General features: G+C 40.2%; 1 protein-coding gene across 3 annotated transcripts in view; it reads right to left on the bottom strand.

The window, feature by feature from the left end:
- The window catches only part of fig4a (FIG4 phosphoinositide 5-phosphatase a), a 47,527-nt gene that overhangs the window by 19,910 nt on the left and 4,255 nt on the right, over nt 1-23,362 (bottom strand). For all 3 annotated transcript variants that reach the window (XM_080514493.1, XM_080514492.1, XM_080514491.1), the window contains exons 5-17: nt 19,538-19,694; nt 19,367-19,417; nt 18,309-18,472; nt 17,178-17,306; nt 15,437-15,537; nt 14,539-14,701; nt 11,598-11,695; nt 8,772-8,905; nt 8,161-8,277; nt 6,424-6,469; nt 4,912-5,060; nt 4,622-4,788; nt 584-722 (exon numbers count right to left, since the gene is read on the bottom strand). In XM_080514493.1, the coding sequence (XP_080370619.1) occupies nt 584-722; nt 4,622-4,788; nt 4,912-5,060; nt 6,424-6,469; nt 8,161-8,277; nt 8,772-8,905; nt 11,598-11,695; nt 14,539-14,701; nt 15,437-15,537; nt 17,178-17,306; nt 18,309-18,472; nt 19,367-19,417; nt 19,538-19,694 (1,615 nt within the window). The remainder of the gene's footprint in view (nt 1-583; nt 723-4,621; nt 4,789-4,911; nt 5,061-6,423; nt 6,470-8,160; nt 8,278-8,771; nt 8,906-11,597; nt 11,696-14,538; nt 14,702-15,436; nt 15,538-17,177; nt 17,307-18,308; nt 18,473-19,366; nt 19,418-19,537; nt 19,695-23,362) is intronic.

Raw genomic sequence — 23,362 nt, forward strand, 5'->3', positions numbered from 1 at the left:
ATACTGCCCATAGATTGTCAGATTAATAAAGATGTGTACTTACTTTGTTAACATTTGTCAGTTTGCATTTCCTCTGCTTTTTTTTTTAAAGCTTTAAAATGCTTCGTATTGTGCTTATTCACATGTACTGTACATACCATAGCAGCAGTGATGTGGCGAGCCATAAAATAAATTCCACAAGTGGCCCCCATTTCAATAAACTTTAATGCCAAAGTAGAATCTTATTTAAAAAAAGAAAAGAAAAGCTTGATTGCTCTCACTTGGATGTGATTTTACACAGTTCCACCCACAAACTCAAGTGAAGACTCTCCATAGTGATGAAAATAGCCGTAAAGCACAATCAGAAAAATGTTGTTGTTGTTTTTTTAAAGCTTTTTCTGAAACAGAAGTGCAGATTGTAATTATATATATTTCAAGCCAAGCTATTCAATCAGTATCAAAACAAATGAAAACATTCATAACAGTAAGAGCGGCGAATCAGTCAACTAGTGTGCCTCCTTTAGTCGATATGTGTGCAGCTTGAACTGAACTGAATTTGTTAATTTACGTCAAGCTGTATGTCGAGGTCTCTGTCAGTGGTTACCTGCGTCTGTCATGGGGGAGGCCCATGGTGCTTCTCTGATGCAGGTAGAAGTCAGTGGGCAGCTCCCACAGGTGAGGCTTGCACTCTGACGGCTGGTAAACTTGGAGGAACAGGTTTATGGCATCTTGCCTGTCAGCATCTGAAAGGGTAACACGTACAAGGCACGGTGTGTCAAAAGTGATGGAGGAATGTGTTGATATCCATTGTGAGTGGGGAAAAAAAAAAAAAAAAAAAAAGAGTACGCAGACAAAGCAAAGAGATCATTTTGATGAGTAGAAGCTGCAATGTTGACAAAAGAAAACAATTCAACAATCAACGATCTACATCAGGCCCCTGACTCCAACACAATCGCAGGTAAAAACATCTTCTAAACTTTTCAGATTAAACTCATTTGCCGAGCAGAAGTTCCGAATGTAACGACATTTCAAACAATATCACATTAGACCAGATGGTTTCACAGCAAGACGAAACACCCATCTATCAAAAATATTACGAACAGGTTGCGAGTTCACTCATGCGCTGCAACAAAGAAGAAACTATTCAATCTGTTGTGGGAAAATGTAATTTATTTAATGTAACGGTTCCCTTTTTTCTGCCTCAGTGCAGACAGTGAAAAATAGTCATTAAGAACGGCTTATTGTATTTCTTTTTAACAGAACATTTAGCAAATGTACATTCTGGTGTGAGAGCTACAGTAATCATTCAAAATAGTTTGTTACTGGATTAAAGAGGGCCAAAGAGTAGTGGAGGAGTTTTCATTGAGGTTATCTCATGTTTTCATCCAAATTAAATTCTACTAAAAAGAGACCCAATGCACTCACACCTGTTAAACATTTCAGTAGAATTTGATATATGGATTGAGATTACAGGTTTTGAAGGGTGAGGTCGGTTTAATTAAAAAAAACAACAAAAAAACCCCCGTCATTTCATTTACATTAAATACACAACAATATTCTGTCAAACTACTGCTTCCATGGTCAGAACTTCACTTTCTTAAATTTCTGATGTGCACAAATAATATTTTACATCTTCAAAAGTTACCTGGTCCCGGAGTGCGGCCTTTAAATTTGACACTGAAAGCTGATTTGTGCCACCAGTCGCGAGTTATGCATATTTCCCCATCAAACCACACTTCAAAATGTCAAAAAAAAAAACAAACTCAAGGACACACTTCAACAGCCTTTCTGGCGATGAAAAAAAACAAAGTGAGACACGGAAAAGACACTTGTTAACGGAACCGATCTGTCCCGTTGATGTCAACATGAAAGTATCAGTAACAACTCTTACAGCAGCCACACCTCAATATGCCAGGCTGCGACAGTGTGCCAGGAACATTTCTGTGAGTGTTTGTGAGCTCAGCACGCAGCACGTGTTTTGCATGCTGCCCAGTTTGGTGCCATTTAATCCTTCCCCCGACTGCGGAGCCACGTGCGTGCGGCTCCGACGTTCACGTTGGATAATTACTCGCTAAATGGGGTTCCATTAAAGTCTGCCACAAAGCCTTTTCTCTTTCGCTTGAGAAGCGTGTCGCGAGATAAATGTTATAGAAAAATTTGACCAATCATATGTGTGTGAAACTGAGATTTTCGAGGGGGAAAAAAAACAAAACGCCTCCACCCTGAAGTAAAAAAAAAAAAAAAAAAGACAAAATAGTTTTCTTCATTCTTTTTCCACGAAACCTTTTGTCATATTTGCTTCCGCCATTTAAGAGGCTGCAACAAACGTGGCAGCGCGTAACCTACATTTATCTGACTCAAATGCGCCGGTGAGTCAGACACAGGCCGTGAGAGACTCTCGTAATGATGGAAATGCGTGCGCCATGTACGGCTCCGCAAGGACAAACACCATGCGTTCTTCAAACTTACACTTGCAAAAGTCTGAAAAGTCTGAAAACATGGCCTTGATGCAACGACGCTGAACAAAAATATAAACTCAACAGTTTTGTTTATGCTCCCATTCTTCCATGAGCTGAACTCAAAAGATGCAAAACATTTGCTATATACACAAAAGACCTCGTCCTCTCAAATATTGCTCACAGGCTGTGTTCGTCTGTTTCAGAGAATTTGGCAGTACATCCAAACCATATGTAACCACACCAGCCCAGGACCTCCACATCCAACATGTTCACCTCCATGCTGGTCTGAGACCAGCCGCTGCAACAGTCGCTTTGCATAATCAAAGCATTTCTGCACAAACTGTCAGAAACCGTCTCAGGGAAGCTCATCTGCATGCTTGTCGTCCTCATCGGCGTCTCGACCTGACTGCAGTTCATCGCCGTGACCGACTTGAGTGGGCAAATGCTCACACTCGACGGCGTCTGGCACGTCGGAGAGGTGTTTTCCTTCACGGATGAATCCTCGTTTTCACTGTTCAGGGCAGATGGCAGACAGCGTGTGTGGTGTTGTGTGTGGGTGAGCGGTTTTTGCTGATGTCAACGTTGTGGATGGAGTGGCCCATGGTGGCGGTGGGGTTGCGGTATGGGCAAGTGCATGTTATGGACAACGCACACAAGTGCATTTTATCGGTGGCCTTTTGAAAGCACAGAGACACCGTGACCTGAGGCCGAGTGTTGCGCCGTTCATCCACGACCATCACTATTGTTGCAGCAGGATAATGCACGGACACACGTTGCAAGGCTCTGTACACACATCCTGGAAGCTGAAAACATCCCAGTTCTTGCATGGCCAGCATCCTCAACGGACATGCATACGACAACGTGTTTCACTTCCTGCCAATATCAGGCAACTTGGCACAGCCATTGAAGAGGAGCGGCCCAACGCGCCACAATCAACAACCTGATCAGCTCGATGTGAAGGAGAGGTGTTGCACTGTGTGAGGCAAATGGTGGGCACACCAGATAATGACTGGTTTTCAGAAAAATGGGAGCAAAAAACAAGTCTTGAAACACGAATGTGGAAATGGCTCACAAGAACTTATCTTCACGCCGCAAAGGAAGAAAGGTTTTCTTTTTTTTTTTTTTTTTACTTCAGGATACTTTCCCATGGTTTTTTTAAATGCAAAATTGAAAAAAGCTCAATTTTTTTCAAGTAGCTCAAAGAAATTCAAAGATGTGGAAATAATTTGATTTCTGTTTCCATGAATAATATTGCACACTTTAACTTTAATAATTAGTAAATAACATAAGATCAGACTTGTCAGAACTATTCTCCAATATAGTGCAGTCGGCAACTAAGAAGGTCTGATTAACCAGCAAGTCTTCAGTAGGAGAAGCACAAGATGTCAAGAAACCCCAGCTGGTATGTACAACCGTTTTAGGTTGTTTGTTTTTTACATTTATAAAGTCCTCTCATCTAATCAGAGAGTCACAGAGCAACAGTCACCTCGATCAGCCACTTCAAGAAATTTGAAATGAATTCAAAAGCAAAGATACAGAGAGCTTACCAACCCTTGTTCAAGTCTGTCAAGCACTCTGTTGTGGTCAACTGGGTCTCGGCCAACATTTAAGAGCTATTGACACCGACACTGAAGCCCTGGATGTGTCACTGCTCACGTAAGCAGCAAGCCGGTTCCTCCACTACTTTTAGACCGATGCAATTGTCCGTCTTTTTCACATCTCCTCTGCCACAGTGTCTTCCTCAGCACTTGAGTACATATGCGTGTCAAACGGTGTGTTGGTCTCATACTGAAGAGTGGTCAGGCGTTTCACTGGCAAATTGCTATATATATATATATATATAAACAACAGGAAGCAATTGTTCTACTGACCCAGTTTCGCTGAGTCTGATATCATGTGTGTGGGATTTTGTGTTATTTCGAGGGCACAATTTGGGGTTCCCACTAGAGGCATCAGACGCAGATGTTGTCTTTGTTGCTTTGAAATGTTGTGAACCTGATATTTCATCTGTATTTGTGTAATTTCTAAGCGTTTGCTCAGACTGAGCCCATGCCTTAATGATAACTCAGGAACTAACAGCACATTCAATTTCACAGTTTCAATACCAGTAGTCCTTGCATGAAGATTTTTAGCGGATAAATCTTGTTACAATAATCATGACTAGAAAACTGTGTAAAACACACCTGAGAAGGCATTGCTGTAGTAGCGCGACAGCGTCTGCATGATGTCTTTGGAGTGCTGAGTCCAGGGTGCGATCTTGCGGTAGGTTTTAACCCTGTGCACCAGCTGAGAGCCGCCATATTGTAGCGACAACGTGTCGCCATGGTCCTCATACAGCTCCTCAAACAACCTGGAACACAAATGATAACTAAAGATGCAGTACCGAGTACGATCTGTGTTTGATCTTTCCTTCTGGACACACATGTAATGCCTCACAATTTGACAATATGTGGAAGAACCACATGAGCTTTACCTCACACAGTCTGTGTCAAACTGGAGTTTGGGTTTGTCGATCATCCCAAGCGCATAAAGCTGATAGGCCAACGCACACTTTCCCACCATGAACTGGGCAGTATTGGTCCGGTCCAGACAGTCCACACAGTTGGTTCTCAGCACACCAGTCTGCAAAAATCATGCAGCGAGACAATAATCCTCAGCATAATGTAAAAGTAGTACAAAATGAATTCAAAAACAAACTCTTAACTGCTGGGAAGCCAAATTAGGACCCAAACCTGAACCAAGAGCAGCCATTTAAAAAAAAGAAAAAGAAAAGACTGAAATGAAGCAGATCGTATTAAAGAATAATCCAAAAAATTTCTCCTGAATAGCATGTCAGGAAGATCAGCTGCGACTGAAATGTTGGCTTGAGGTCATTGCAGGTGAGGATGTTCAACTTGTAAGAGCCAGCAGAGCCCATCTTGTTTTTCCTTTTTGTTTTTTTGCAGTTATCTTGCAGAATGCAGTTATCCCGTGCCGCACAGCGGTCAGTTGCCATCGTTTGTTGCTTCATGTCAGTTAAGGTGACACAGGTAGACACTCCCATACACTAAAACTATGACACAGCAATAAAACAAACACACCCAAGAATTTACAAATTTCTTTCTGCTTTGTTATCATTTCAGAGGACAAGTCATGCATTTTGTGATAAGCTGATTTAAGGCAATGGATTTTGCTGTGGCTTTTCACCCAAGTCACAATGAAGTTGAGGTTTGTTTAATTTCTACAAGCCTGTTATTTCCTTCAGGATTCACTTTTTGCAGCAATTATATCAATGTTTACTAGGAGAGTACTATAAAGACACTTCATCTATATTTCATACATACCGCAATTTCTTACTTGTGGGACTAATGAATGTTCATCTAACGTAAGCTAATCTAAATGGATATTAAAAAATGTATGTGTGCTGCTGACATTCTGCTCGTCTGTAGCCGAGACCTCAAAAATCACATTTTATCACCATTTTGTACAGAAATCTAGGAAGGTGTAGATCACAATCTTCTTTGTGCTGCTGTATATGAGTTATCTTGATTTAAATCTTGGCTTGACCAAAATAGTGTACGTAACTTTTTCCAGGCTATTTCCCAGTTACCCGCTGCCCTGCCAGACTGCAGCCTCAGGTATGAAGACGAGCTTCGGCTCACTATTCTTTAGTCTCTCAGCTCTGGAAAACCCAGCCTGATGTAATGATCTATTTTGACAACAGATCGCACAAGGCTGGCTGTTGTATACGAGGGCAAAGTGTCAGAAAAAAACTCTAAACCTTCAATTATACAACCAATGAACTTGCACTGGCCTAGATTTGCAGCCACATTAATGGATGTCATTTTTAAAATAGTTATCTCAATAGTTATCTCTTCCATTGACCCAGAAATAGTGCGTTGAATTGGTATTGTATGTATTCAATCATTCTCAACAATTCAACTCGTAAACACTTTTCCACCTTTTCCTCATCTCTTTGAGACTGAGGCGCCAGAGTCTGACTGACCTGCACTCGTCCACTCGATGTGATTTTTCCACCGAGATCTCCCCACCTGTAAAAATGGCATTCAATTAAAACACATGTAACCAAAATAAAACACAACAAAAACAAAAGCATAAACTAAAATCCTGTGCACATTAAGTCTTCTGCAAGCATTGCGCCTCTGCTACTATGATGATCCTACAAAAGATATTGTGATCAATTCAAGGCTGAAAATGATGAATGAATAAATTATACACGTGCAGAATTTGAGAAAAGGACAGCTGGTGTTTTAATGCATGAAATCAAAATTCTAAGCTCGGCCAACCTGCAGCATCAACTGCCTTGTTTATTATCGTGCCATTTGTAAACGTCCAAACACAACGGACTACTCTCTGTGTCTCGATGGGAAATTATGAGACACGAACCCCTCGTTAAACCATCGCATGTATTTCTTATTTATTTGCCTTTAATGCTAGACTGGTGTCACTTTTGGAGAAGAACTGGTCAGTTGACGTGTCCCCTGTTCTTGTCTTTTTACAAAACTATATTATTAATGTTAAGCTTCATTATTATCATTCAGACAGCTGATATTTTAGCACCTTGAACAATCAAATATAACATTTTTCCTTCATTGAGATTATTTCAAAGCTGTGTGTCTTATTTTATCACTTGTTTTTTCCTTGCGAACCAAAGTCAATACTATAATCAACACTCCCTTTTTCCAAGGGCTCACCTGAAAAGAAAAACAAATCAGCAGCAAGCGCAGAGAAAATCACCTTGTGATGAAATCTGTCTTTAAAATTTTAAAAGGGGAAACCATGAAGATAAACACAATTAATGGCCTGACTAAGATCCGCAGGTAAATGTGTGGTTAAGGCATTAGGTGAGAGTGCTGACATACATGCAAACAACGACGTCAATAAAGGTTCTACTTGTCTTTATTATTAATGAGCTACATTTTGAATGAGATGAAACCGACAGGTGCTGCAATTATTGCAGATAAGATGCAGGAGATAAAAAAACATAAATGCTTATGAGAGCCACATTTGTGAGCTCAAGGGAGCATGAGGCTGTGTGCATGAGTGGCTCCAACAAAGAGAGCGAGACAGAATTGAGTAATGCAAAAGAAGGGGTAATAAATATTGGCCGTGGCGTGGTCGTTGGGTTATGTAACAGAACGGTAATGTCGGGAGAAAGGGATTAAAACATGCAGACAATGGACGAGCTGGGCGCTCAGTACATGGATGGAAATCTCCTCAGCTCATTAGCAGAAATCGCCCTGCATTGCAACTGCCATCAGGCATAATTCCCATTAAGAATTCATATGAGGAGATTTACTAAATTAACTAGTGTCGATAAGTGTGATTTCGGAGCATGTAGGAGTATAAAAATGGGTGATACTGTGATTTTTAGAAGACGTCTGATAAGCAAAGATGAGATACATGACGAGTCGTCGGCACATGGACCCCCGTTTGCTAATTTTAAACTTTTGTTTCCGTCACGAGAGACATAAAACCTGTAACTACCTCTCCTTTACACACAGTACGTGCTCCAACTTCAAAAGAGTACTCTGAGGAAGCAATCAATTTACATACAATCAGTGTTTGTTTTGTACAAACCAGCTGATAGAACATTTGAGTTCCTGTCTGACAATATACTGTATGAATCAGTCTCTGCTGGATTTTATGTGGACAAAAACAGCATTCAAACAGGAAAAAGGGACAAAAAAATAAATAAATAAAAAAATAAAAAAATCCTCACCTGTCATCTGGTCTGAGGGTGTGACTGTAGAAGTCGGCCCGGTTAATAAAGAAACCTGTTCGCTTCACCACATTCTCAGCTATCATACTGAGGCGGTCCAGAACGTTGCACAGCTTGCTGAGGAGAAAATAAAAAAGATTTGCTTTTTGCAATTTGCTACTGCTTTGGTAATATCCTCCTTTATAAAACACTACAAAAATTTGAATATTGCAAAATACTGTCAAAGTGGTTAGTTGTCCTCCCACATGCCTTTGTAGATGCAATGCATCATTTTTTTTTTTTTTTACCCCATAAAGAAACTAAGATACTAAATTTACTCCAAAAGTGTTTAAAGCTCATCGCAGAAAACATCAAACACAATATAAGTGTGTTTGATATTTACTGTCGAAGGAGGTTTACTGAGCTTAAACAAGGTAATGCTGGAAAGAGAAGCACCAGATGACATTTCAATTTGTACCAAGTAGATTCATCTAAAGATGATCAAATGCAACATTGACTCCATTTATTTTGTCACGGTGAATGTTACTGATAGATGAAAATATTTCCAGACCAAATGAGTTGGATGTGTGGATGATATGTGGAATTCCCAGCGTTGCCATTTGCATTCAAACCTCTTGGTATAGCGAGCCATGTCCCAGGCGATGTAGTCGATGCAGTGGTCTGGGGGGAGGAATTGATTGAGGTTGATCACAGCAGGGTAGAGCTCTTCACTCAGGATCTTCTCATGTTTCCTTTTTTCCCGTTTCTATAAGAGGAGCACACAAAGTCACATGTAGGGCTGATTGCGTAATCAAAGAGGCTACGACATGACCATTTGCTCGATGCGACGCATAATCAGAATGAAAAAAACCTTGTTGCTTAAAAGGATGGGAGGGAATGGCAGCAAATGCAGCGTTTCTCTTTAATGGATTCATCTCTTCTCCTCGGGGAAGCAATTTACAGGATGCACTGATAATATAGTGAAGAGTCTATATAATATTGTACATAATTATTTATTTTAGCCTTATCCCATTTTATTTATTCTTTATTCTTGGCTCTCTGTGTGTGCTGTTCCTGTCCTGTTAAAAGCTGCTGGAACTTGAATTTCCCCGAGGGAGTCATCCCAAGGGATTAATAAAGTCATTCTGAATCTCAATCTGTATCTGTAATATATGCTATGGGGCTGGTGATTGGACAGATGGGTTCATGGATATGTTGATAGATGTATAGGTCAAATAGTGTAACTATCTCTGAAATTGGGAAAGTTGCCACATAAAAAACTACAAAAGAAGCTCAAATTTAAATATTCATTAGTATTTAATGCATTAATGTTGTCCTTTTGAAGCTCTGAAACAAAAGTGGAAGAATAACACATTTTAATAACATTTTATGATCCTGCATTTCCTTTTGCACAGTGAAACTAACGAATAATAGTCGTACAGTCAGTTATTGCTCCGTGTCTTCCTTCACTGCTCCTTTACATCTGCTCACCCTCGATGATAATTGGTTGAATGCTTCATTTAGGAGCTCATGTCTCCATTCACATGTCTGGCACAGGCAGAAAAACACTGTGACCTGTCAAATTATCAGTTCATTTCCTCGCCCATTCAGCCAAAGGTTTTCATGCAGTTTGGTGCGTCCACACACTCAGTCACACTTCATGGGCACAGATGAGACACTACGAGCACACCACACGTGTACATACACTCAAGGTGCGACAGATCTATTCTTCAGCGGAATAAACCAGCGTCTGAATGCCACAGTGGTGGGGAGCACGACACCCAGACATGCATTCAGCGATCATGAATACAAATGTGAAACAGTCGCACATGCACATGGACCGAATGAAAGGAGGGAGATGGTGGGAATTTTAGGTGATGGAAATGAATAATGTGATTAAATCAGTAATGATCTGCAGAGTAAAAGCCAGTGCATAATGACTCTTTTTAAATATTTTTTTCTTTCCCTTTAAAGCGATTCCATTTGGATCAAATTTTCCGGCTCGTCCAGATGACATCAGAATTATTACAGCAGTGCCATTAATTAAGGAGAACGTGTCTGGCGAGAGGAAAGTGATCGCTCTCCGTCAAAACTAAAGGAAAGGGAAGGAGAGTGGTTGTTAAAGGGATTCACATGCTTCGCCACGTGTCCGTTTACTCCTGCTCTGGTACACACTTGGAAACCTACAATAAATCCGTCTTCACATCATGATTTCAGAAGGCTCCACTGTGACCCCCGTCATCATGGATGAGATAGACTGTCGTGGTTTTATGGTTGATGGTCAATCTATCCCTCTTTCCGTCTCTCTGGGATAAACGGGTGCACTGTGTAAACAGGGGGTCCCCTCCCACATTCCCCTCAGCCTGCAAATTGCACATGGCCATGGCTTGTGCAGACCTCTGAGATCTGTGATTGGTCCCTCAGCTTGCAGCTCCCCTTGTGAGCGACAACGTGAGCTTAAAAGCCACAGTGTGTAGAGCTGTGGCCTTAGATAAACTGCTTAATGGGGAGGCACGCACAAATGAAAAGGAAAGAAAAAAGGGACCAGTGGTGAGAGGCATACGCAGCCTTAATTTTCCGTTACTTTCTTTAACCCTTTTACTAGATTGATTGGACTTAAAGCTGTAAACAAATGAAGGAGTGATTCTGCCTCTCTATCTAATAGCTTCAACTTTGAATTACTGGCAGCTATCTAATATTAGTGTGTGATTTTCATTGTACAAAGAAGTTCATGTTACACACACTGATGAATCTTGTCTCTGAAAAGGATGGACTCGTGGCCGTTGTAACTATTCAAAAAGGGTTCAATGGGTTAACTTGAAACCATCTACTAACTCTCAGAACCGACTACAATTAAACTGTTTATATTTTATTCACATATACATGTGTTTTATGAAGGTAAGAGCAGTCTGAGCCAACGAGTTTGTGATCAAACAAAAGGCAACACTGACTCTGTGAATATGTGCATTAAACCTTTTTTGCAGTTGCTTGTGTGTTTTCAGAGCGATGCAGGAGGAGTTCACCTGCATGTAATCACGAAGCCCCAAGAAAACCTCTGGTGAATGGATTAGTTCAACACGCAAACTACTTATTGAGCAAATGTACTGGACTTGCTGATGTCACTCAAAGATATTACAACAAAGTCAAAGGCTTATATTTAATTCTCTCATAATCTCAACATTACATCCTCTTACACAGCTTATAAAATGTGTATAAAAAGTATAAATTAATCCATTGCTGGCATCTTATAAGGTCTGATCCGACGATACGGAGCTTCTAAAACCTTTTACAAAGTGTTGCTTTGTTGGTTTAGTGCTGAATTTAATTTGATTACAAGTGAATCGCACCAAAGGTTGTCTGGGAAACGATTGAGATTAGCTTTTTTTTAAGTGTTTTGCAATCACATTTCCACATTGGAACCACTCCAGCCGTAGGGTTACTTTACTAGTGTTGTTTACCTTCACCAGGTTGAGGATGATAATAGGTGAGCCAAAGCGCTGCAGCATCTGGTCAAAATGGAGGGCAGCTACATGGGCATAGGGGTCAGCTTGGTCCACTAGAAAGGAAGAAATTGGCAAGTTAAGATCTTTATAAAGATAAAAACAAAATGTCTTTATTGGCAATGAGACATAAGAAAACCACATGCCAAGAAGCAGGATGCTGGAGCTCAAAGTTATAACAAATCTATGTCTTGTTTATGTTTATTGGTAATCAACCATATAGGGCAACTTCTTATTTTCTTTCTGTTGCTCTAAAACTAACAATGACAAATGAGTTGAAACTGTGCTGGAAATTGAGATAGATATAGCTTGAACAGGATTTTTCTCATTACAAAACTTAAATACACGCCATTATGATGTATGTTATGCTCATAAGTATTTAAAAGTATATATAGTTAGTCCATTATTGAATCAAATTTTTTTCCATTTTACCAGGCAGTTGCTTGGGATCAAATGATTTCTGTAACAAGCAAGGCCCGGCCAAAATGACACCATTAAAAACAAAAGAGGATGGGCAAAAAAAGAGACCGTCCTCGAGTCCTCTGGACGGGTGTTACATAATCCAGTGAGGGATGGGGGAGGATAAGGAGAAACAGAAGGCTGGACGGGGCAGAAAAGGAGGTAATAAGGGATCCTGAGGAGTGAAAGACTCGTGATAAACCAGACAAGACCACAACATTCATTAAAAAAGACCACTAAAACAAAGATGATGGAGGTATTGCGCAATCAAACATCTACACGCTCCACAATCCTCCATTAAAACGTTTGTGACGTGAGTTTTAAAATCATCAATGTTGAGGAACCGTACCCAATATTCAGTCCACAGACGTTATAAGAAAACCCCAGTGGGTGCAACCCAATGTATCACGATGCAGCCTCACTCGTACACTGTAGTGTATCAAATGTGAAAAAGGAATGCAAAACCTCAGATAAATCCATATGTGATTTTTGCCAATTTTTGAGTCATATAAATGACATATGATTAGCTTTCTTTTTCCCACCTTTAACTATCCACAGAAGATAAATAAAAGTCTTGAAATACTTGATGAAAAGAAGGTGAATTTCAGTGATTCATAAAGATTTCAAGCAGTACCAAAGAAGCCAGTTAATTATAATTTAATTTAAAACTTTTTTTTTTTAATTATTTACTCTTGTCAGAATGAGTAGTAAAGATTAATGCCAAATGAACCTTTGATCCTCCAGCTCATCACACATTATATCCTCCACTTTCAACGTTGTTTTCCTTCCTTTTTTTATTTTATTTCCTCCAATCAGCAGTAAAGCTTCGCTTCAGACATGTCCATTGTCCCTACACCGGAGTGGTAAAGCTATCAAAAAGCTTGTTTTGTAGAAATAGGTCAGGTCATGCTGCCGCTCATCACGACTGCACCTCAAAATTGCCAAAGACGAGCAAACCGCTTTCAGCTTCTGGCCACTCCGCCACAGACTATCGCTACTTCTTCGTCTGCTAATGTCTCAGAGTAGATGATCGTTTCTAAAAAAAAAAAAAGTTTGTGTACTCAATAGTGATGATGATGAAGGACAGTGACCAATTAAGGTCACCTCCCTCACAACCATGGAATTTGGGTATATTACGGCAGTCATAAACACATTATATATATATTTATGCAACACTCAAGTCCTAAACGTGATAGCAGATACGAGGTAATGGCTGTCTCCTGCATGCACCAAGGCTGACCTCAAACTGTCTCTTCGACACGTCATTGACCTAGATTCATCTAATAGCTGTCATTTGATGTTGTCAGCGTCAAAATCTGATACAGTTTACAAATGTATTGAATGTGGGTCAGGTATCAGTCAAATGTGAGCTGGGCTTTGTTTAAAAATTGGCTTTATCAGTTCCACAACACTCGAGACAGATATTAAAGTTCAACTGATAGGACTTGATTAAAATGAATGTCATCTCTTTGCACGATCAGAGATAATGCTAAAGTGAAATTTAATTACAGTCTTTCTATACAAAATTAGTGGGCTAATTAGATGAAAGCATCAAAGTTCCTCACATGCCGAGATAACCTTTTCTATCAGAATAGTAGTGCATAGATTAAATGCTGAGGGACTCCTTTAACACGGGTGTGAATATGTTTACGCCTGAAAGCAAATAAAAACAATCCCAGAATTGACACGCAATTCTGGGGTTTGCCTTCGGATCCTCACTGAAGGCTGAATATCACCTGAAAGGGGAAAGTATACGAACATCAGGAGGGCACACGGTGTCAAACTACAAAGACACACAGACAGTGTAAGGTAAACTAATGGCGCAAGGTTGGGGCAACATTTAGCAAAATGTCAGATAAGGACTGTCTTTAGGGATCAAAGTGGAAGCAGGATGATGAGGTAAGTTGATACACCGAGGGATCTTAGTGCGTCTGTCTCACACAGGCGAAATGTCATCCGAGGATGAATTAAAGGGCAAACCGGAGGGAAAACAGATTATGATTTAATACAGGCATTGTACACAACCAGTGTTTTCCTGTGTGTTTCATGTTTTTTTTTGTTTGTTTTTTTTAATCCCAGACATAATGAGATGGCAGACAGGATACAAATATGAAAACCAACAGGAGGCAATCCTCACTTCACAGGCTCCTTTTTAGATTTTTTTTTTTTTTTTTTTTTAAATCTTTGTGCCCTTGCTTGCAAATGATGGTCTGAGTATGAAACCAATTTTTTATTTTTCAGTGCATTTCTCCCAATTGCTTCCTCTCTCTGGACTGGAAAGCTTGTTTCGGGTTCAGGCCGAACTCTAACAACCCAGTTTGGACCTTTTTTTTCCATCTCAAAAATGTCAAAAAGCCAAAGACTATTTAGGGAATCACATGATGTTAGATATCTCAGCCAGATGCCCAAAAGGAGAAGATGTGTAACACAGTGGTCTTACATCGGATTGGAGGTTTTGGCATCATGGTGGAAATATCCTGAGACCAGTAGAGCGGCACTGAACCTCGCACCTGGACATAGGAGGAGTAGCTTCCTGCCGTAAAAGACATTACTGAGGCATCGTGGACGATCTGTTCAGTCTCTACTTCATTAGCTACATCTCCCTGGAAGAAAAGAAAACACAAGGATGAAGACAATTAAATAAACCAGCAGTGTAGATCAGGAAGAAATGTTTTCCTTGCTTTCAATCTGTGTGAAAACAAAGATTTGATTTGGAGCTCATCATTTTGTTGCTTCTTTGAGATCTTCATACATTCACTATCAGAATCACCCTGAATGGGGATTTATTTTTTTTTTTATCTCACAATTCCGACAGATATGGAAACTGGATCTGCTGCTACACTGAACGCTTTGATGTAGAATCAGATTTTAACATGTCGTAAGATTGATAAAAAAAAAAAATCTGGTTAAATCATAGCGACGCTTTTCACTGACGACACTCTTTTCTCAAGGCAGACCTTTCAAAATGTCAAAGCATGAAAAAAGAATTACTATTACTCATAGTTAATGCAGTTTTGTAGTCAAAGGGTTCTCAAGCCTATTCAAACAAAACTATGATAGTCCAAATCAAACACCAAAGACCTGGAATTAAACAATTTGTCTGCAAGTGTGAAAATAAAGTTTACCTTAATCTTTGATAAGTCTGTGAGTTCATAAAGTTGTTTTTTTTTTCTCTATATCCCACCACACACCCACACAGACACTTATGCATACTCAAGAAAGAGGCAGTGGGTCAAATTAACCCCCTGTGAGCAACCTTAGTCATCCCAATCATCCCAATGGCTTTCAGCCCTGCCTCCACCATCTATTATTTCCCGTTGCCCCGGCAACTGCTCTACCTCACAGTTGGCTCCTCTTTTGAGGAAGCGGGTCCCGGCGAACTTGCTGGATCGCCTGGCAATGAGAGTGATGTGGACAGGCCGCCCGTAGATAAGGAGCTCTGTTGTCAACGAGTAAAGGAGGAATGGTAAAAAAAATATTAAATAAATAAATTATACGACAAGGACGGGATCACCTGTGTAAACACACTCATAGCGCTTGTAAAATACACAAATCTACAATACGTTTCTTCTCCGTCGTCTGCCGTATCCCCACACACTTGTCATAGTGTCACACTGGTTCTTATCTTGATGCTTACATGAGCAGGTGCTAAAAATATTGGGATGGGAGCTAATTTCATCATCACAAATAGAGGGTGTCATCTATTTTATGTACTCTATCGGTAAAGTAAGGTAAGGTCTTTGTACATGAGCCTATAAAACGCACACAACACGACATTCCTTCCCTTTTTACAGAAATGCAACTTGGAAATTGATGCTGGGAAGAGAATTAACCGTTACCCCTGCTACCGTGCCCCTCCTGAGCAGAGGCCCGCATCGCTTTAAGAAGTGTTTTCTAGTGTCTCATCCAGTAAGAATCCTTTTATTTCTCTCATGCGCTCAGAAAAACAACACTGAAGGCCAAATAGTTTACAGGAATTGTCAAAATTCAGAGCGCCCACATATTGCTGCTGTGCCAGCGAGACAACAGGAGACAACCGTCTGGTGTTTTGCACCATCTCTATAGTGTTCTTCAGCGTATGCTACTCCCAGCACAGAAGCTTCAAACAAATGCTTCTTTCAAAATATTAATTAAAAGCAAACAGTTTTTCCAGAGTTAATAGCAAAAAAAATAAAATAAAAAATGCAACCCCTATTATAGTGATTACTGATTTATGTGAAGGATATATGATACTTACTGACTGAAATCAGAATATTGAACCTAAGGCAGACTTTCAAACTCATAAATCAGACTTTTTAGTCAGGGCTAGACGAGCCCGAAGCCCAAGTGCGACACCAACTCATTCATCAATTGAACAAAAGCCTTCAAAAATTAATAATATAGCACCGGTTCCCTGGTACGCACTCAAAACTTCGCAATAAAAGCTACATGTCAACTCGAATGAAAACCCAAAAAAAAAAAAAAACCCAGAAAAAAAAATGTCTGCAGGCGTACAAAACACCAGAAATTGCTTAAGACATCAGTGCATCGTCCCGTGATTTGCTTGATGCGTGCTTTTTACCCTGCAGATAGCACATGGACGGATTATGCAGAAGCCGGTGTTTACATACCTGATAGCCATTGCATAATTTTGGTATATTCGCTTTGACAAAGCTCTCAATAAAAGAAAAAAGAAAAAAGAAAAAAAAAGGGCAGTCTCGCTCACATGCCACGTGCTCCGTTTGAGGCTGGGCGCAGCTCAACAAGTCGCGCCGACGCGGAGGAGTGTGGACAGAAGTCAGCAATGTGAGACACGCTTGTGTTTGCTACTCGTGTGTGACCTCAATCGATACAGGAACATTTGAAGCACCACCTCAAGGCCAAACACACTTCCAAGATTTACGTTTTGGATATTAGGTATCCACGACCACATTCGAGGTTTTATTTACATTTCAGGTTACGACCTCATGAAGTGAAGAAAAACCACTGCATGAGAAGGTGTGTAGAAACCATGGACCGGTTGTGTACATGTTGTGACAAGGCATGTTTTCAAAGTTCAAACACACAGTAACTTGATCGCGCGAGGTAAAAAAAGGATACTCGACTGGCCGCAAAAGCCGTGGATTATATACATGAGCCAGTCGTAATGCACAATGTCCTTGACTCGCTCCAGGAGCTTGCCGTTCCACACGTACTTGTAGTACGGCTCAGTCTGAAGGCCATAAACCACTGGAGTGGGGAAAAACAAAAATAGGAACACATTAAACCTTTGGGTCAACACAACAAAGCTTGTATCAGTCCAAATTATCAGTAAGGAAGCAGAAACAAGTAGGTGATGTGATACAGACATGTAGAAACAGACGTAACTGGGTTATGTAATTCTACCACAAAGTCAACTCAGAGCTTAAGAATATCTTCTTTAAAATATGCTTTATATTTTCTGCAAGATAAAAACAATCAAGTAGATGCCTTTTTTTTTTTTTCTAAAGCAAAGATAGAATTACGCTTTGCAGTAACGCTTTTTAGAACAGAAAACATGGACAACTTGATATTGTGCTGGTGTTATTGCAAATTCCTTGCCTGCGGTAGAATATGAACATTTGCTGATGTGTCAGTCTCTGAAGTGATGCTCCTGTTTTCACCACTGCAGCAGCCCTTTGCTATATATTGTCTCTGCTCATACAACTTTTGCATTCATCCCATGCTGAAGTTGTCTAATGCTGTCAATAACCTAACTCGGGAGTCTGCAACCTAAAGAACCATTTTTACCTCTCCGACCCAATTAATTCATGGCGAGCTCACCGGGGATCGGTTTGGCGCAGGCAAAATGTCAGGAGGAGACAAATATTGACAATCTTTGAAAAATGTAGCTGCTGTGCAACAAAATGTTTACTTGTAATTTTGTGAAGGCTTCAGAAAGTTGTTACAGCAATGTGGCTTGCAGCCCACTTCCTCAAATTGGCTGAGATATCTTATTGCTTAAATACTTCAAATAAGCGTAGTTTTTACTGTAAAGCAATGTTATACGTGATTCAACTGGGAGTTTATCAAGCTTTATATTACCTCAAATCCAATTCTGTTCCCTCGTGTTCAGTTACCTATCAATACTATTACTGTTACATATTTCTAACTTGCCATACTGTCTATTTCCTTTGAAAATTTGATGTGCTTGCATTTTATCTTTTATCCAGGTTTCAATTAATGACCCAATGAGCCGAGCCCTCCGCTCACCTTGTGTAGGCAAACCCTCATCCTCAAAGATGTCGAAGCTGTCCTGCCTGCTCTTCATGTGCACCTCTTCCTCAGCAGAGGAGGCTGCTGACGACCACAGCTCGAACGGCCGCTGCAGCAGAGTCAGGTTGTACTGCAGCGAGTGGCTCAGGTCATAACTGTAGCTGCAGGGCATGAAAGCACTTAAAGTCAAATGAACAAAGACAAGACAAAGTGTTCTGTTGCTTCAACTCGTGTCTGATGTGACCCGACGGCATGAAGCCGGTTTGTTTATTTTTCGCGCCGATACACTCCAGTGTTGTCGACTGCATTTCCCGCAAGAAAGCAAACAACTGGCACATATACCGAAATACAAAAGGGAAAAAAACTAATTCCTTCTGACTTTTCATTCACTTCAATATCTTTTTAACTTGATTTTGACAGCGACGTGTGATAATCAGTATGAGTCATGTATTGACATCTGTTCACAAGTTTTTGTCCCGTTTTTTTTTTTTTCTAATTCGACAAACAAATTTGGCTGAAATATAACCTTCTTCGTACAGGTGTGAAAAGGCACCTCAAAAGACTATTTTTCGCGTTTGAAGTGTTAATAAAGCTGAAAACAAGTTGGTCCAAAGCCTCCAGAGCCAAAACTGAAAGCAAAAACCCACAAATAAGATAGCAGTGCTTCATCACTGATCCCATCTGAAACAGGGAAACGGCCTCCTCCGCCACCATGAAACGAATGAATAAATACCTGTTTGAGAAGTGGGTAGTCAATGGTTTGAGCTATACAGTTCTGGAAAGCTAAACATGTTCGAGTTAACAACCAAATGTGCATACTGTGTCTCAAAATATTAGAATATTTAATTTGTACAGTTCTTATTTTCTTTTTTTCTTTTTTACAGACAATTATCACAATTCAAATTTAAAACCTGATCGGAAACTTCTTAGTTTGGGAGTCAAGGTTATAGGAATAATCGATAAAACGATGAACCTTTTAAAGATATTAATATCTGAGAAGAACCTCTATATTTCAGTTTTGCCGAGACTGAGCCGGCCGGCATTTCCTTTCTTACCTGAAGTAAAAGTTGCTGGAAAGGTCCACATTCTGAAAGATCCGCACATATCTGAAAGACAAAAGTCAAACACATTAACATTCAGAGAGTAATCAACTGCCTGTTTTTGGCAATTTCATTAAAAAAAATCTATTCTGCAAAGTCTGGAAAAAACAAACAGTGTGCCAGTACCTTGCTTCATCGGGATGTGTAACTCTGACCGAGTCATTGGGGATGTAGATCATCGTGGTGTCTTCAATCTTGTAGATGGAGTGGCCACCGATGTCGGCCATCTTCCTGCGCTTGGTGATCAACACAATGTAATAACCTTCCAGGAAGCGAACAAACCCTACCCAGACAAAGGTAGGACAAATGTTACACCTCCAAATGGACCAAATACGCCGTTTCTTAAAGAAAACATATTCGTTTCACAGCACTACTGACAGAACCAGATTAGGTTCTGTGATGTGGCTAAAGTTCAGAGATTAAGAAAATAAATACAGTGAAGACGTTTGAAGGTCAACCTGTCTGTCCCTGGAAAATCAGCCACAGCTTTAGCGCAACAAGCAAGTAAACAACTCTATTTGTGGCGGTGGATCATGACCGTCTGAGTGTCATATTTCATAATTTCGCCAATGTAAGCCAGTCCATTCACTCTTACATAATTAAAATCTGACCCAGAAAACATTGTGCAATACAATCAATGACTTGCATTCAACCGTCGATACATAATGCTGATAAAAGGCTTGTTCATGCGCAGTGAAAATGTATTTACAAGGCATGGGTCCTGTCTCAGAAGGCGGGGCATTTCAATCCTGCTCTATTTGACTTCCTTTAAACGCCAACCTACTTCTGTGACATTTAGTCTATTTAACGTTGCAGCCTTTATGATTGAATGTGAGGCTCGGAGCAAGGGCAGGGCCTGTCGTCTGTGGCAAGCGCTTTAGAAACCCAGAGGCAGCTCTGTATCTCCACCGGGATGGAAATGGTCACATTTAGTTGAGCGGGAACTGAACAAGGCTCTGCTAATACAAGTCACTTTGTAATGAAACAATGAGTCCTTCTCTCGATATTAAAAACTAACTTACATTTATGCCTGCAAGATGCTAGCTGAGATAATGAGACATTAATTAGCAGGTACATCTCAAACTGTAACAATGGAAAAGCAAATCCCCCCCCCCCCCGTTATTTAATTTTAAACTGTGAGTATTCCAACCAGATATTTATGGATGTCATACAGCTTTATTTAAGTATTTCAAGATTTCTTTTGCCATTTCATTATTCAAGTCTCAGATTGCATCCATCTTTTACACCACTTTGTGCGGCTCTTTTCATCACGACGTAGTGATACGTCATGAAAATCGAATTTAATTATTGTTTTATTTAATAAGGTGAGGTGTTTAGCGTTTTGTTTTCACCAGGGGGCATTATCACAACTACAATTACACAGATGCTCAAGCGGTTCTTTTTTTTTTTTTTTTACATTTATTTATACATAATGAGAGAAGAAATAACTGAACAATTAACTTTTCAGCGATGTTCATTTTCTTGGGAGATGCATGGGTATAGCAGCCAGATGCCTCTCCAAAAAAAAATTCATAGAACTTTTTCAGGTTGTGCTGACAGATGCCGCCTGTATTAGTCCACGAGTGCGAGCCGGGCAACGGATGGGTCAGACTGACAAAACAAGTAAACTGAGGAGAATAAAAATAATGGGGCTCATTATATACGGTAATAAGAAAGGCAACAGGCAAAAAGGTCTTCAAGGATACGCGGTGCCTTACGCGTCCCGAGTTTGTTTCACATAAATGCTAAATAACAGCTTGTGAACAAAGAAAGAAAGCACCAAATTATTCAAGCAGACGTCATAAGTCAGCATCTGTCTGTGTCGGCGTGACCGACCCCATCTGTGGCCTCATGATGATGCTGAATTCAATCTCGGAGGCACACTGGAGGAGCATTGTGGAGAAAGGAAACATAAGCCAAGCACAAAAAGAAAGGACATTTGTATTTGCCGGATCATTTCCTTCTTGCGAAAATGCTTCTCGGCAATACATCTTACACCAAGTCTGTTTATTTTCTTCTTGAATGGCGCCGCATTTGTAAGGAACATGCATTCGTGGAACGTGTGTTGCAGTCGCGAAAGAATGTCAACGCTGAACAACTTTTCTCCTTGTCTTTTGATCGGTGGACTGCAAATATGAAGAAACGAGACACAATAAAGATTCATTAAACAAACGGGGGCCTCTGCAGAATCATATGCAGCCTGTGAACGTGCCCTCGTGGTGATATGCAGCCGTCATTTTGACCTCAGACTGTAGAGAATCTTTTGAGCAACTCAAAACAAGAGTCAAAGGCAAGAGCAGAGGAAAACGGTTTGCTTTGGCGATTTTTTTTTTTTTTTTTAATGAACACAACCCATATACACAAATGCATGTTTCTAAGGATTGATATCATTTAAAAAGACGACACACGGGCTTTGCAGTGGACGCATTCTTTGAAAACAAACAAATGATCGACCAAATACGACATTCTTTACTTTTTCTTCTCACCTGCCTACATAACTTCACAACTTTCAGGAAAACATCCGCACAAAGATCAGAAATTAATTAACAAAACACCTGTTACGGCAACATTGGTGATGCTTCCATTTGTTCTGGCCATCATTCCATGACAACTTTAGTATACATTACAAAATACATTGTCAAATCTAGTAGTGATCTCTTCATTACAAGCTGTTCTGTTTTGATCCAGTTTTATATTCTGGTGCCTTTCAATGTACTATCTGCACATTTCATTTACGTCTATATGGGTTTTCTCCAAGTACTCTGGCTGTTAGGTGTCATTAAAAAGTATCAGCGTGTGCATGTGTGGAGAGCACCCTGCCCTTCGCAGTGTCACGTGGAATTTTGTTGCATAAAAGCTGAAATGTCACACCATGAAATTTAACATCTTATACAACCTAAGTATATATGTACTGCGATGTGTCATTTTCTGGGTACTTTTCTGTTACCGAGGAAGAATGTGACCCTTGAGGTTTTTAGTAAGGTTGTCTTTTTAAATAAATACAACAGAGAAAGAAACGTATATCTGGCGAGTTCAATCATTTCTCAGTGGAAATCTAAATTCCGACAGTCTCATATTTCTGAGAGACTAATATAGAATAGAAACATGTCTAATTTTGTTGATAATCATTGCATTCATAACACAAGTTTGATGAAAACTCAATGCGGGAATGCACCAATTGTTACAGTGTGTGTGTGTGTGTGTGTGTCATTGTTCTTTTCTTTAGTGTACACTTCTGCTAGAGAGAAAGAGTCTTGGTTGAAGGCTCCTCCTGTATAAAACACCAGAAATAACAGAAATTGTCTGCGGCCGGTAATAAATTGCTGTAAGATTACCAGGATACATTCCCGCCTCTCGTTCCCTCCACCAGAACAGAAAATGTCGGTCATGACTTATGCACTGATCGCACAGTACACAGGTGAAACCCACTGCTCTTTTATACCAATTACTCCATATAACTAAAACTAATCATACTTCATCTTCCCACATTGACCCATTGGATGGATGGGTGGGAGGATGGATGGATGGGGGGGTGGGGGGGGTGTAACACTGCACTTACCCGACAAAGAACATTCGAAAAGGCAAACCCGTGTGAACTGTTACACAAACTTCTCATCTAACAAAGCGTGGCCTTCATATATGGAGCAGTCAGAACAAGGCTGACTTGTGAAAATGAGAGTGACCTGTGCTTCATGAATCACAAGAGCGGGGGGGGCGGGGGGGGGGGGGGGGAGAACATACAATGCTCGGGAAAAAAAGAAAAAAAATAGAATTCATTAAACATTTTGATTATACAAAGTCACAATTGGGTCTGTAGGGTAGTAGGTGAAACAGTGAAGGAGGGGCTGAGGATGTCTATTGTCCAAAACGAATTAAGCATTTTGTATGTTACTGCAATTCAGTTGGTCACCGTAAAGCCGAAATTTCAATTATTCCCCTATTCTCTGATTT

This window comes from Blennius ocellaris (assembly GCF_963422515.1).
Source record: "Blennius ocellaris genome assembly, chromosome: 18".
NCBI classification, from domain to species: domain Eukaryota; kingdom Metazoa; phylum Chordata; class Actinopteri; order Blenniiformes; family Blenniidae; genus Blennius; species Blennius ocellaris.